Source organism: Myripristis murdjan, chromosome 10, assembly GCF_902150065.1.
Source record: "Myripristis murdjan chromosome 10, fMyrMur1.1, whole genome shotgun sequence".
In the NCBI taxonomy this organism is placed as follows: Eukaryota; Metazoa; Chordata; class Actinopteri; order Holocentriformes; family Holocentridae; genus Myripristis; species Myripristis murdjan.
Window position 1 is genome coordinate 10714181 of NC_043989.1, and position 15455 is coordinate 10729635.

A 15455-nucleotide genomic window follows, 5' to 3' on the forward strand; every position below is an offset into this window, starting at 1 on the left:
TCTTCTGCCTTTTTTCTATGTCATGATAATGTTCCTCTGATGGTACAGATGGCATTGTGTTTCATAATATCCTGCATTGTTGTTTACTGCTGGCTTTTGTTTTTTGACAAACACTTATTAATAATTTCAAGTGTAATAAAACAGACCTTTTGAGCATAGCAACTGTGTCATTAATGTGGTCAGAAGGTGAGGAAATAAATCCACAGTGTAATAATGTAGAAAACATGGAGGTCTGATAATACCAGGTGCATCCAGATATGCCGAAGGGGCATTAATTCACAAATGTGACAGACGCTCAGTACCAAGGTTATTTTAGTTAACTAAAACTAAACTTAAAACTAAAACTAGGTGTGAAAAAACATTTTAGCTAACTGGAAAAAAAAAAAAAAAAAAAAAAAAAAAACCTAGACAAAAAAACTGACAATATTGTGTTCTTACAAAACTAACATAAAATATACAGAAAATGTCTTTAGTTTTTGTCTGTCAATTTGGTGAAATAAGCATGAGGAGATGTCTGGTGATGTTGAAGACTGGGCGATCAACATGACTGAGCCAGCTGTCTTTACAAAGTGTATTGTAATACCTATTCTGAGCATATTAAATCTTGTCTCTGACAAAAAATAACCTCCATATTACAATAATAAAAAAAGTAAAGCTAATACTGAGTAATATGAAAAACAAAACAAAAACCAAACTGAAACAAGCAAACTCACTGGAAACTAAACTGGAAACAAAAATTAAAAATGAAATAAAAACTAATGAAAAATACAAAACTATAATGACTTCAGTACACAACAGAATATGCTGATTGGATGGGTAGAGCCAGTTACCAACATATTCTGAATATACACAGCAGTGGGTAGTGATTCTTATTTAATAATGAATGGAGTCCATGCATATCTATCCAGAAATGTGTCACTCATTTTCACCAAGCCAGATAAATATACATATTTCCAGAAAGCATTATTTTTAGGGATTTTTTTTTCTTTTCTTTTCTTTTAACTCAGATGAGCTTAATGTCCCTTTCTGTGCTGTATGGATTTAAATCATAACACATTTTACATGACAGATGGTTGAACTTCATGGTCAGCCTGTAAACTCCGGGTCTCTGCACTGTGTTTGGGTTCAGGTTCGGGTCACTCACTGATACGAAACCCAATCACAGCTTTTCGCGCCAGTCCTGCTAAACAGGGCGGAAGTTTCTTGGGTCACATGGCCACGCCATTGCCGCAACTTTCGCGCCACAGCGAAGGCCCGCCTCTCGCGGCAGCAGAACGGGCTGTGATTGGCTGCTGAAGACGTCAGACTCGCGCCAGTTTTTGCACCGGGACCGGAGATCTCCAGCAGTAAGTTTTCTCGTCTTCAGCGGTAGTGAGGGGACAAAAACGTCTATTTTAAAGTTGTATTTGACTCACAGTTCACCTGGGCTTTTGGATTCAGCTACTTGATCCGCCTGTCAACATTTGCGGCCATGGCTCCTAAGGATTATGCGGCTGAAAAAGGTAACGACTTGAGTTTCATAAAACACCTTAACTAACTGCATGGCAGCGGCAGTGAAACCTAAGTTACTACACTTAGCACCGGAATACGTGCTCGAAAATGTTCTGTGAAACACTAGTCAAGGTATATATTTACATGGCACAACATGGAGTGCATAAAGTCAAGCAGCTAAAACATAAATGAGAAACTGTGTCCTTTTTGCAGTGAAAGGTGGGTAATGTAACGTTACTCTGAAATGTCACTGGTACATCTCGTGTTCTTTTCTTCCTTTGCACCATTCATTTGACTTGGATCACAAGCTAAGTGAAACACCTAAAGTGTGCTGCGGTATTTTTGCTGTGTATATTCAACACTTTGTACCAGGGAGCCGATGCCCCGTGTGAGTTGCATGAACTTAGTGCAAACTAGTGGCAGCCCTGCAGCATTGTCGTGTGGACTTGTGACGACAAGTGACCCGGATGGATCTGCTTAAACAAAGGACAAGGCGCCAGTGTGCCAGCACATGGCCAATGCCCAAAACTAACTAGCATTTTAGTAGTGTTAGTAAACTGGAGCAGCTGTTTTCTGCAGACACATAGCCTTAGATTGCTCACTGCTTCTCCGCCAACAGTTGACACCGGCAGTTATAGCAGCAGGAGACAAGTCCTCGCCATTTAAACATTAACTTTACACACACTAGTCGTAAAGTAACTTTCTTAGTAATGGTAACCAAATGTGACTATGTGCATGGTTAGCAGGTTCCTGGGGCTCGATTCAGGACAAACTTCGCCATTAACTAACACGCCGAAATAAGCAATTGTGTGCTTGACAAAATAATGTACATTGATGTTAGCTCTAATAACAAGATACACGATAAGGCACCAGGAAGTTGTTTCCCCCAAATTTAAAACTCCGTTTGTAAAACCGAAAACGCTAACACTATATTAAATGCCCCATGCGTGTAAGGATATATATATTAGTCATTTTAGGACCTACAGACCACCCCTGCCATTTACTAACCTCTTTTGTCCATCTTTTGGCTGTTAACTTGCTGTCTCGCAAGCTAACGTTAGCCCGCTAGCTAGTTAGCCAACTGCCATGCTACTGTTCCGTTTTCATTGTAGTCGTCTGGCAGGTGTCGGCTCGGTGCCTTGCTCAAGGGCACTTCTAAAGCACACACGAAGCTGTTTACGGACTGGACGCCATCTGCGGCGGTCGAACCCGAAACCGCTCGTGTTGCAAAACAAGTCTGCCTCACCACTAGTTTGGTGGCCTGCAAGCCAGCAGACCGTTTTCAAACAGGCTTGATCCTGTTAACTTCACATCCTCAAATAAACGGCCACTTGTTCATTTAAATATCCATCGGCAGCCAACACCGAACAATTTAGGATGACTGTATTTTATAAACTTCACGTTATTGTTGTCTCGTCCAACAAAATTGTTATGATGTTCTTTTTACTTCGTTTTTGACATATTAACTTTACAAGGTTGATGTTTAAACCCATTTGACTTTAAGTGTACCAGCCGTTGGAACTATTGCTTTGTTAAATAATGTCTTTCCAGCACTTGGTTATTTGGTGGTGTTGTTATTTTTAATTATTACTAACAAAAGTATTATTTTTCGTGGTAGTGTAAAAACACAGCATAACTTGGGGTGGCTGGTTTTTATCTGAAAACAACAGCCGGGACTATTTTAACAGCGCAGGGATCGCGGAGGGTTCTCGGGAGTGTTGAGGCACAAAAGCCATGTGCTGCTTTGTTTACAATAACATCCTCGAACAGAGAAATAATCTACCAGGGATGCAGATTTTTTGGCGTACGGTCAAAGTAAGTCGCGGTCTTTTGTGTTTGTGCAAGGGCTATTTTCTTTTCAACTAGCGTGGAATTAAATATAGACAGTAGTTGTGGTTCTTTCGAGAAGTGGGGGATATTTTCTCTAAAAATGGACACTGAACTGAGCGCGCCTGTTGTGTATTTACATTCTCACCCCTTCGCTATATGCTGCATAACGCCACTTATTTCTGTACAAAACTACGGCATTTTTCCACTCCTGTCGAAGGAATCTGGATGCCTACAGCACATCAGCTGCAGTTAGTGCTTTACTGTAAGCTATAGTGACTCATCGAGATTACAGGATGCCATGTTACTCAACAAAGGGGGTCGTCGCAGGACAACAAATTAGCTCCCAGTCTCTAGGCCCACTGGTGGTGAAATTGTTGTTGTTAATCAACACTTTGAGCAGCTAATAAACTTGAAGAGGCTTTTCTGTTAGGATTAATAAATGGAAAGGTAAGATAGATTAACAAAGATTTCTTTATATATAGCTAACATAATGGAGAAACACTCTCCCACATAGTCTATGCTAGATGTGGCCTGTTGTTGTTTGTTTTTGGGTGTGCTGACTTAGTGCTTTTTTTTCCTTTCTTCATTTTTTTAAACAGAAAAATGCAAGAGGTTCCTGCAGGAGTTTTACACGGAAGATGACTTTGGGAAGAAAGTGTTCAAATATGGAGCTCAACTTGTGAGTATAAGAACCAAATAGTAAATAGGCTTAGGTCTCAGCTAGTTGCCACAAATAACATGTTCAACCTCAAGCCCTGACTTGAAGGTTGCCAGAGTGATAGATGATATCAACCTATTCTATTAAGAGAGTGAATGAATCACAGGAAACTGGGGTGATCTATGGAGGGACAATGAGTGGCAAGTACCAGTGTCATATTACTTAATTTAAAAAGATGGATCAACCAATTGAGAGATGGCAATTGTAGATTATGCCCTTTGGACAGTCATTTGTTCCTGTTACTTTTCCTCAACCAAGATGGATTTTGGCAAGTGGAATCATTTGATTAAGGACATGTTTTTAAAATATTGCAAAGGAATCCTCAGTGATATATGCAATACTTGAATTTATAAAATTTATTTATTGATTTATTTAATTTACCAGTTGAATGTTCTTATTTCTTTAGAATTCCAAAAAATAGAATATTGCTAAAATCTGCATTTTGGTTTATTTTGGACTTAAACATGAGAGAAAAGATCTTCCCTTGATAATAAATATTTTGCTCTGTTGCACAAGCTTTATATCACATTGATGCACTTCAGGAGCTTGCCAAGTATTACAGAGAAGTCTGAATGTGTCTTTGTTCTGTTGCTCAGCAGTGTCTGTAGAGACCCAATCCTGTAATTGTTCAATGGCCCAACTAATGGCTCATCTGGGTGTGTACAGGTGGCGCTGGCTCACAGGGAGCAGGTGGGTCTCCACGTGGACCTGGATGATGTGGCTGAAGAAGACCCAGAGTTGGTTGAAAGCATCTGTGAGAATGCCAAGCGCTACACAGGCCTGTTCGCTGATGCCATCCATGAGCTGCTGCCAGAGTACAGAGAGAGAGATGTATGTCGGGCACATTGTTATAATTTTAATTTCCACAGATAATGCAGTGTTGTCTATCAAACATTTACTTCATTTAGAATGTCCTCTGTTGTTCAGTGGTCAAGATGCTGATGTTGGATGCAATATATGAATTAAAATGTTATGAAATCAAGACTAATAATTGTGATGACAGCATTTAACAAAAAACTGGGATTATCATTTCATACATTCATCATTAAGTGGTAGCTGTAAAACATTATGTCATCTGTGTATTTGGATTCTGTTTTTGTTTCTTGTATGTCTGAGGACTCCACTATCTGCCCTTTTACCTCTCCTCCCAGTTGTGTATTTTGCCCTCTCTCAAATCATAACCGTTTTAGGTGAAGTTCTCATGGCATGGAAAAATTTATTTGCCTGTAATTTTGGAAATACTGAAATTGAATTATCCCATGGAAACTCAGTGCAAAATCTGAATAAGAATGTTGGCTATGTATCTGCAAAGAGGGGAAAAACAAGGTTTATGTACACTCCAAATAAACATACACTTCGGTCAAACTCAGGTTGTGGCCAAGGATTCCCTGGATGTGTACATTGAGCACAGGCTGATGATGGAACAGAGGGGTCGCGACCCAGCCGAGACCCGGGACCCTCGTAACCAGTACCCACCTGAACTCATGAGGAGATTGTAAGTTGAATCTGACTGCCTGTTGTATGCAGCTCTTACAGCTCACTGCTTCAGATACACTATTTTAATACTAATTGTACAATGTTTTATTTTCTGTACCATTCTGTTGGACTAAAGCATATCTTTATGAAAGTGTGTATTTTTTGTTAAGGTTACACATCACTCTTTTGCTAAAGAAAATAAAGATTTTCTTGATCACAAAAGAGTGTGAAATGGTCATGAAGCATTTGACCCCTGACAACTTACTCATAAATTTTGTTTTCCTTCACAGTGAGATCTACTTTAAATCTCCTACCACCTCTAAACCCAAAGTGGTGCGTGACGTGCGTGCCGACAGCATTGGGCAGCTGGTGGCAGTGAGGGGCATCGTAACTCGCGCCACTGAGGTCAAACCGATGATGGTTGTTGCTACTTATACCTGTGACCAGTGTGGTGCTGAGACATACCAGCCAGTAAGATTACTTAAACTCCTGTAAATAGCAAAGACATTTTTAGGCTGTCTTTGTCTTAAAGTTGTTGTTAAATACATAAGTTTAAAAAAATCACCTCCTCCGCTTTTTCTTTCAGATCCAGTCCCCATCTTTCATGCCCCTCATCATGTGTCCGAGCCAAGAGTGTGTCACCAACAAATCTGGAGGTCGCCTCTACCTGCAGACCAGAGGCTCCAAATTCATGAAATTCCAGGAGCTTCGTATTCAGGAACATGTATGCAGTCTTAGAATAAGATATCTCCTCAGTGTTGAAGTTGCCATATTTGACAAAAGACATTGTCCTTGCCAGTTGCACTTGCAGCCCTCTTATAAAAGTTGGGCATTGAAGAATGTTTTATTTGGTATGAAAAAGGCTGACACTTCATAGACAGTTGATTTTACCACTTTTAGTAATTCAGGCTCAGTTTGTAATTGTAAGTATATCTGGCATCAGACAAAACATTCAGTCCTTCATTAGGAAGGAATAGGAAGTTTGCATAATTTCATATCTTTCAGGGAATGAAACCGCTTGTCACCACACAAGTTGTGCCAAAATGTTTTGTTTCAAATGAAATACTACTTACTATTAATTAATCACTTTTCTGTCATCCACAGAGCGACCAGGTGCCCATTGGGAACATTCCAAGGAGTATGACTGTGTACGCCCGCGGAGAAAACACGCGTCTGGCCCAGCCGGGAGATCACGTAGCAATCACAGGAGTCTTCCTGCCTCTGCTGCGCACAGGCTTCAGACAGGCTGTCCAAGTAAGTGGCTGTTAGCTCATGACTGGCCGGTTGCAGGAATTGCTCTCATGGTGCTCTGCATCACCAGTGAAGAGCCCTTTAACTGGCCACTGAACCCAAACTCATCCAGTTCACTGCAGAAAACCCTGACTTCAGACAAATTCTGTTGTGTCAAGTTTAGAATTTTAATTACAACTTTGACCCATAGCACTTTGCTTTCTCTTGGAGTGTTCTAATTGGTTCTGGTCCCTCAAGGGTCTTCTGTCAGAGACTTACTTGGAAGCCCACTGCATCACACTCATGAACAAAACTGAGGATGACGAGCTCGGTGCTGAAGAGCTCAGTGAGGAGGAGCTGCGCAGCATCACAGGTAGGGTCTGAGTGAGTGACTGTTCAACATGAGGGCAGTGAAATTACATAACCTGGTATAGATGCCCACACCTGGCCATGCCATGGCGTACTTTATTCAATTTGTCAGCAAATTACTGTAAGTGATTGTGTCCTCTCTTACAGATGAAGGTTTTTATGAGAAACTAGCAGGCTCTATTGCACCGGAGATCTTTGGACACGAAGATGTGAAGAAGGCTCTGCTCCTGCTGCTGGTGGGAGGAGTACAGCAGGCCCCAAAGGGCATGAAAATCAGAGGTAAGCACCCTAGTAGCTCACCTGGTAGAGCGTTTACCACTTGTCACGTCCTTACAGCGGTAACTCGGGTTCGATTCTGAGCCAAGCCCTTTGGTGCATGTCACACTGTCCCCTGCCCTTCGTGTCTCTCTGCTGTCACTATCGAATAAAGCAGAAATGCAAAAGAAGCTAAGCTAAGTGCAGACAGATATCTGAGACTTAGTTTCTGTTTGTTTGTTTTTGCTTTTACCAGAGAATGGCAGTTGGGTGCTTTCTTCATCCCAAAGAGAATTTCAGTTTTCACAGCAGGAACACACTTGACTCAAACGAATAAACAAAATGCTACAATACCACTAAAAGTATGCTGTCTCTCATGGGACACACTTGGTTTCATATCAGTCATTTTAATTGTGTTGTGCTTCTCCAAACTGTAACTTTATTTATGGAAGTAACAGAAGATTCTTGCTGGCTCTTTCCTCTTCAGGCAACATAAACATCTGCCTGATGGGAGACCCAGGAGTGGCCAAATCTCAGCTGCTGTCATACATTGACCGCCTGGCTCCTCGAAGTGAGTATATTTCTGTAAATGCAAATAAACCCCCTGTATGTGGTTTAATATTGTATCACATTCTCTTTCCATGGACACAAATGCCAAAACATTGACTAGAAGTGAGCAGAATATCAGTTGTAATACTTGCTGTCTTTTGTTACTTGATAGAGATTGAAACAAAGGATCATCATTACTGTTTGATCCAGGTTGGATTAAAACTTTCCTTTTTTGCCCTGTTGTCCTCAGGCCAGTACACAACAGGCCGTGGCTCGTCTGGCGTCGGTCTCACTGCAGCAGTGATGCGCGACCCCCTGACTGGAGAAATGACCCTGGAAGGCGGTGCCTTGGTGTTGGCTGACCTGGGCGTCTGCTGCATTGATGAGTTTGACAAGATGGCCGAGGCCGACCGCACAGCCATCCATGAAGTGATGGAACAGCAGACCATCTCCATCGCCAAGGTACGAGAACCATGGTGGTGTATAAATGCAATCAGACACTGGGCTTTCATTGAAATGAAGTAAAATATCAAAAAGATTTGTAAGATGTCTAGATAACAAGGTGACAAGGGGGAAAAAACTGTCAAAACGTTTGTTATGCATTTGAACTGATGATTCCTCATCACACTGTAAATATTTACTGTTCTGACTGCAACATTAGAGTGGCAGCTAGTTGGCTAGAAAATGTAGCCCATTAGTGCAATCGGGGAGTCATGGATTTTTTTTTTTTTTTTTTAAGTCGGGTACAGGCAGGTAAAGTTAAGGATTTAAATATTTTTTAGGATAAATCATGGGATGTCTTGAAATTTTGTCAGGGGGATTTTTTTTATTTAATTGAGGCGAAGACATATGTAGAACTAGTTGATGTAGTTCAGTAATTCATGCATGGTGGAAGTGGAAAACGCAAGACAGGTTAACACTGTATACCTTTATCCAAACTGGCGGTAAAAGCATTGTTCCATTTGTCACCAAAGCGCATCCGTCCTAATCCCGGTTTCTGTTTCTCCCTAGGCGGGCATCATGACGTCACTCAACGCCCGTTGTTCTATTCTAGCAGCCGCCAACCCCGCCTATGGCCGCTACAACCCCCGGAAGAGCATTGAGCAGAATATTCAGCTTCCTGCCGCTCTGCTCTCCCGTTTCGACCTGCTGTGGCTGATCCAGGATAAACCGGATGCCGACGCTGACCTGCGGCTCGCCCAGCACATCACCTACGTCCACCAGCACTGCCGCCAGCCACCCACACACTTCACCCCGATTGACATGAAGCTCATGAGGTTTGCACTACATTTACTGGATTTTAATCGTTATTTTTTTAACTGTTGTTGAACCAGAATAATCCCAAGGCAGTTCAATGACATTTCCCCTCATGGTGACATATGTAATGGTACGCCTACTGATGGTTACTTACCTGTTGTGTGTCATACCCGATTCCCTCCAGACGTTACATCTCCCTGTGTAAGAAGCGGCAGCCTGTTGTGCCTGAGTCGCTGGCTGATTACATCACCGCCGCCTATGTCGAGATGAGGAAAGAAGCCCGTGTTAGCAAGGACACCACCTTTACCTCCGCTCGTACCCTCCTGTCCATCCTGCGCCTGTCCACTGCACTGGTGAGACTTGCATCACAAATCTGTTCAGCTGTAGAGCTGAGGCATTTATTGGAAATTTTCAGTGTCCCCTACTGTTACTAGAAACTCAATACTTGACCTCAGTAATTATGCTTAATGTTACTACTTCTAAATAGAATCTGACTACTGATTCCATACATTTCGAAGATGACAGATCAGTACAATATTGAAGTGAGAGTGTATTGTGAAGCTGTTAATGGAGTTTGGCTGTGGTATTGCTAAGACTTCCTGGTTCCTGCCTTGACTTGCCTTCGTTAGTGCAGTCCAGTGTGCGCTAAAGTGCTTACAGTGCAGGTAGTGGTGATTCCTGGCCTACCGCAGTGTGAGCACTTCTTTCACACGCTGGACACAAGCTCTTCAGTGTCTTAACAGTGGTATTGGAAATGCATAATTGTTTTTCTGCTTTTGAGTCTCAAAACTTCACACAGTTAGTTACAAATTATTTGTAAACACAGTTTTTTTTCCCCCACAAATAACACCTTGCCTTTCAATTGAATGTGTTGTGGTAGGTTGTCCCTCTGGCCTCTGGGTGTCAAAAGTGCTGTTTGTGCAGGTAGCAGTCATCTACCCTACTGCAAAACCAGCACTTCAGGCAGACAGGCAGGCAATGTGCTGCATGTGTATGCCCAGCAGGGGGCAGACTGTTGGCCAGTGCCAATACAGAAGAAATTCAAGACTACCAAAGAGTAAGGTGATAATGTTATGAGCACCCATCATGAAAGTATTAATTTTCCTCATAGTGACCATCAGCTGGATTTGTTGTGATGCTGCAAATACTATAAGACCTTCATAACCACACAACAGTGGACTGCCAGGGAAGGTTCTTCTGATCATGGCCAGCTTTGCAGGGTGGGCAGTCAGCCTGTGTGCGTAGGAGCAGCTGTGCAAACCCATGCAAAACTGACCACGGTTGGAGCCAGTCATCAGCATGCTCTATGTTAGAACTTAATCTGCATAGCATCCTTGTTCATTCTTGGTCTTTTGTTCAGTATTTCATCTCAACCTATAGAGACTAGCTGGTGTTGAGAGGCGGAGACTTGGGCAATTGCCGGCCATCCCAGAGGGCATTGCACTTGTCTCGGTCTGACAGTGCCGGCACAGCGCAGCCTGCTTCATCTAGTTGACACAATCTGCAGATTTGTTGTGAAACTAATTCTATCTGGTCTGAATGTAGTTTGACCAATCCTAACTTGGATCCATTTCCAACCCACCTCCTGTCCCCCTCTGCAGGCTCGCCTTCGCATGGTTGAGACTGTGGAGAAGGAGGATGTCAACGAGGCCATGAGACTGATGGAGATGTCGAAGGACTCCCTGCAAGCTGACAAGTCAAATACCACAAGGTTAGTGTTAACACCCGGACCAGCCATAATGATAGCATTGCATCAGGTCAAACTCCAAATAACATAAGTGACCGGATGTCTGTATGTACAGGTTTTATGTTATGACAAGTTGAGCATTTGGCCCAGCATCCCCTTTATGGGGCTTCTCATGCCCTATAATAGTAGTTGCCGCATAGCCTGGAGGAAGTTGTAAACCTCATGAATTTTTATAGTGCTGCTCTGTTCACACGGCAGTGTGTTCGCTGAAGCAGGCATCAGCAGTGGCAGTGTGTTAACTGTTAAGTGCTTCACCATATGCTGCTTCACTCTTAGCCCTGTCGCCGTCGACTTCCTGAAAGACCGGCTCTAACAATTGGCAGGGGTCATATTGTACAGAAAATTAAGCGTGGCACATAGTAACAAAATTGTATTTATACTGCAAATTTTCCTTCATGCCTATTTGGTTCAGAAAAAAATCACTGGCTCCCCACCACTCCCTTCCACAGCAGTTTAGTACATAAGGGCAACTGTAAAATAAGCTTAAATTTATAAATCACAAACATTTAAAGCTAATAATAATACCTGTTGGAGTAAATATTGGTCAAGAATATTGTGTCCCTAAGATAGAGAGTGTATGACAAATTGGCAGAGACGAAAGTTTGTACAAGTTCTCAATTTGTATTGAATATCCCTTATCCAGGACCCAGCGGCCGGCCGACGTGATCTTCTCCCTGCTGCGGGAGCTTGCCACAGAGGGCGTGGCGGGCCGCGGTGGAGCTGGCGGTGTGGTGCGCATGGCCGAGGCGGAGCAGCGCTGCATCTCGCGTGGCTTCACCCCCGCCCAGTTCCAGGAAGCCTTGGAGGAGTATGAGGAGCTGAACGTGTGGCAGATCAACCAGGCCCGCACCCGCATCACTTTTGTATGAGGGGGCGCTGGTACTAGCCTCACTCATGGGACACTTATTAATAAATGCTTTGTTGTAGCCACCTGAGGCGAACTCTTCATACAGGCTTCTGTCAGACTCTGTTTTTCCTCTTTCAGCCTATTACAACATTTATAAGTCAGGCAGAGTCTGGACATTTTTAGCATGACCATTTTGCAATTAGGAATAATGCCTGCTGTTGCAGATTCCTAGCTGTGCTTTTTTGTTAAAGGTTTATTTGATAAATGCTTGTAAATATGTATTTTGTAAGCAATCTGTTGGATGTGGTATTTGCAGTACCATCTGCAGTGTAGGCTTCCAGTTGAGTTTCTCTGACACTCTGAGCATTCCTGTACATTTTCTATATGCAGTTGCTAGTTAATAAACTGATGGTCCATCACTTCTTGCTTCTTTTTTGCCTCATTTATAAGAATTGGTGATAAAATTCTAGTATACCATACAGCGCTGTGAGTGTGTGTCACTGTTCAACAGCCTTTTTTTTTTTCTCTTTTTTAAGACTGGAAGTGTGTCACTATCATCAGAACACCTGGTTTGTTACTGCAGCAGCCTTGCTGTGTGGACAGTAATTGCTGCTTTCAATTGCACCGTTTTATATGTCTTGCTTGTAAAGGCTGCTAACATTTGTCAAACTACAGGGAAAACTGTTGCTTTAATGGTGAAGTTCCACAACACCAAAAACAGATACTTGTATAGTCTGAGGCTACTCCAATGTATAGACCAGGTATCATTACCACTTCAAATTATACCCCTATTAGAGATGTAGTTTTTTCTCCTGGTATGTCATCGGAATCCTAACATTTGGCTTGGGGAAAAATTAAATGACTTGTTGAGGCAAATGGTAACTCATTTTTTACACTTCTCACTTCTATAGTGAGCAAGCAAAGGCAAAAAGACCTTGCTATTTAGACAGTGTACTGCCTTGTGGTCACAGAACTGTCTTAGAAAAGCAGGTGTTCATGAGTAAAAACTGCCATCTGACCAGATTATTGTAGAAATTTGATATCTTAAAAAAACACTCAAAGGATTTTTTTAGGTGGGGCAGTTTTTCCTTATGTTTTTGGCTGTAATTCTGCGAGAAGGCTACATTTTCCCCACGGATGCAGTTCTATTCCTTATCTCAGCAGGTGATGCTTTCCTTCCAAAGTTAATGGGGACTTTCCATTTGAAGTCTGTGGTCTTTATGGCTTTTGCTCCTCAAGTCCAGGGGCTTTTATTCTTAATTGGCGCCAGAGGCCCCATATTAAAATGTATTAAAAGAGAGGAGGGGCCAAGATTATGGTCAGAATTTCTGAAATCCTATTGGTTAAGAGGTTACGTGTCGGAGTGCCTGACACACAGACCTGTATTTAAGCCACCTGACTGTTAGCAGGGTGAAGACAGCATCCCATGCCCAGGTGAGTAATGCATGTTATTTTGGTGCTTTTTGTTGATAAGGCATTCACAAGGCTAGATAATCTAAACTAGAAAAAAGGATTTTCTCAGCTACATTGTTGCTATTTTTGGTAGGCATCAGCACATATACATCTAGAACCAATGTAGCTGTTAGACATATTCATTTTAAATGGATATGTCTAACAGTGTAACTAGTGTCTAGTGTAACTAAAAGCATGGCACTAAATGATTTAGTGCCATGCTTTTAGTTACACTAAACAGACAAGCCAGAGTGTACAGGTCTTTTTTTTTTTTTTTTTTTTTTTTTTCTTTCAAACAAGATGTTACCTAATCATCCCTTGTTTGTTTTATCAGCTAAGAGCTGATGTCACTTCTTTCAAATGATGGGTGTCTAATTTTGCCTTGAAAACATTTTTTTATCTGGATTGCAGGAGGCCAAGATGACTTCTACCTTATGGTTGGCAGGGGCACTATGTTGTCTGACATGGGTCCCAGGTCAGCTCTGACTCTTTGATATACAATTGCAAAAATAGACACACAAAAAGAGGAAAAATCATAGAAATCACTGAAAAGATTGCTCACCAAATCATCTCATGGTCTAATTTTCTAGGTCTGCTGGAAGCCAAGTCATTGCTGAGTGTTATGAAGCAGGAAGGTAACTCAGCACACCTTATACATTGAAGCACCGCTGTCCTTTGGACCAGAACCAGAGCTTTATGGCGCTTGATGTTGTTGTTCTCTCCTTAATAGATCTTTGGTTTTGCTGTATAAAAAAATGTACCTCACTTTGGATAAAAGTGTGTGAATTGAATTGAATTATATAACACTTTTTTAGAAGAAATCTCTCTCCTACAGCTTCATATTGCCTTTAAGTAGCATTTCTCAAGGAAACGCACAGTACATTGAGTACAAGTATTTCAGGTTGCTGTCACAATTCTAATATCATTCTCTCATTTTAATAGAGATGGTTCCTGTCAGTGCTGTCAGTATCGACTCTGAGAAAGCCAATGACTTCCTGACTCACTCCAGACCAAAGCGCAATGTGGACCCCAAATGGTACAGGAACCAGCCAGACTTCCAGGCTTACTACCGCTACTACAGCAGCATCGGACACACTGAGGGGGTGAGAGAGAGAGGATGTGTCATAGAATAAGTCACACATTTGGGTGGATCCTTTTATTCACATCACAGTACCATGAGTACATGCATTTTAATATAGGTAGTCCCAGTGGGAATTGAAATCTTCTCTTGGTAATATGAAAACCATGATTAATCTTAACCCATGAGAGTTGAGTGTTGTTGTTTAATGCAGTTTTGAGTGCCTTCCCTTTAACCTCACTATCTTTATTTGTCCCTCATCTCTCAGCTGTATGAGATTGACAAACTGAGGATGCTGTACCAGCAGATGAGGTACCTGGAGCACACATATGGTCCCAATGCCTCTTACTTCCAAAGCAAATTGGGAGTGCCTGTCATCATGTGCGACCCAGCCACAGACAAGAAATGCAAACCGCCTCCCCCTCCTCCCCCTGCCCCGATGAAAGGGGCCCCAAAGCCCACAGAGCCCCCTCCCCCTCCTCCTCCGGCCATCTCCCAGGCTGACGTGCTATACCTCTGCAACAAGAAAGACCCCCTCTGCAAGCCCCATATTGTCTACCTCCCCAGCGGCGCCGTGCCCGTGCTCTGTGACCCCCGCTACCACCCTCACTGCACGCCCCAAAAGGCCCCCGCCCCGGTGGCTGTGCCCCAGCACCCTCCACCTCCTCCACCAAAGAAGGCCGCCCCACCTCCTCCACCAATCCTCATTAAAAAGTCTCACCCACCACCACCACCACCAGCCCCCATCCGCACCTTCAAGGGCATGGAGTACGACTGTGACCCCTACTGGGATCCTGACTGCCTGATCGACCACCCACCCAGGCCGGTCAAGGGGAAGGTGGTACTCCCCCCACCCCCTCCACCTCCAGTGGAAGAGGAGGAGGAGGAGGAGCCCGTGGAGGAGCCAGCTCCTCCTGCACCCATCGCCAAGAAAGTGTCTCTCTACCCCTACCCTTACTACTTCCCCATGCCCTACGACCCCAGGGATGATCTGTATGACCCAGTCCGCTTCCAGTACCCCCAGCCCGCAGCTGCTGCTGATGAACCAGTCCAGGACAGTGAGTAGGACACCCAGGCTGCATCTGGGGGACGAAATGGTTGCCTAATTGTTCTCTAAATCAAAGACTTTTTGACTACAGATAAATTGAAAACATCG

At 43.0% G+C, this 15455-nt stretch overlaps 2 protein-coding genes across 2 annotated transcripts; both read left to right on the plus strand.

Moving 5' to 3' along the window:
• The first annotated feature begins 1308 nt into the window (after nt 1-1308).
• On the plus strand, nt 1309-12189 carry mcm7 (minichromosome maintenance complex component 7). Its single transcript, XM_030062571.1, has 15 exons — nt 1309-1502; nt 3921-4000; nt 4706-4870; nt 5410-5534; nt 5806-5986; nt 6102-6239; nt 6620-6769; nt 7004-7118; nt 7262-7393; nt 7857-7940; nt 8169-8380; nt 8930-9195; nt 9360-9528; nt 10777-10886; nt 11566-12189. The coding sequence occupies exons 1-15, from the start codon at nt 1472-1474 to the stop codon at nt 11789-11791; spliced, it is 2184 nt and encodes a 727-aa protein (XP_029918431.1). The 5' UTR covers nt 1309-1471; the 3' UTR covers nt 11792-12189.
• Nucleotides 12190-13196: 1007 nt separating this feature from the next.
• On the plus strand, nt 13197-15365 carry and4 (actinodin4). Its single transcript, XM_030062502.1, has 5 exons — nt 13197-13203; nt 13633-13696; nt 13812-13856; nt 14164-14324; nt 14568-15365. The coding sequence occupies exons 2-5, from the start codon at nt 13642-13644 to the stop codon at nt 15363-15365; spliced, it is 1059 nt and encodes a 352-aa protein (XP_029918362.1). The 5' UTR covers nt 13197-13203; nt 13633-13641.
• The last annotated feature ends 90 nt before the right edge of the window (nt 15366-15455 follow it).

Bases quoted from the DNA above. Each gene is read 5' to 3' on its own strand.
- mcm7 (XM_030062571.1), top strand. From the start codon at position 1,472: ATGGCTCCTAAGGATTATGCGGCTGAAAAAG. The intron at 4,871-5,409 runs GTATGTCGGGCA...GGTCAAACTCAG, and splicing joins CAGAGTACAGAGAGAGAGAT to GTTGTGGCCAAGGATTCCCT. The intron at 7,394-7,856 runs GTAAGCACCCTA...TTTCCTCTTCAG, and splicing joins AAAGGGCATGAAAATCAGAG to GCAACATAAACATCTGCCTG.
- and4 (XM_030062502.1), top strand. From the start codon at position 13,642: ATGACTTCTACCTTATGGTTGGCAGGGGCACTATGTTGTCTGACATGG. The intron at 13,697-13,811 runs GTCAGCTCTGAC...CTAATTTTCTAG, and splicing joins TTGTCTGACATGGGTCCCAG to GTCTGCTGGAAGCCAAGTCA. The intron at 14,325-14,567 runs GTGAGAGAGAGA...CTCATCTCTCAG, and splicing joins GCATCGGACACACTGAGGGG to CTGTATGAGATTGACAAACT.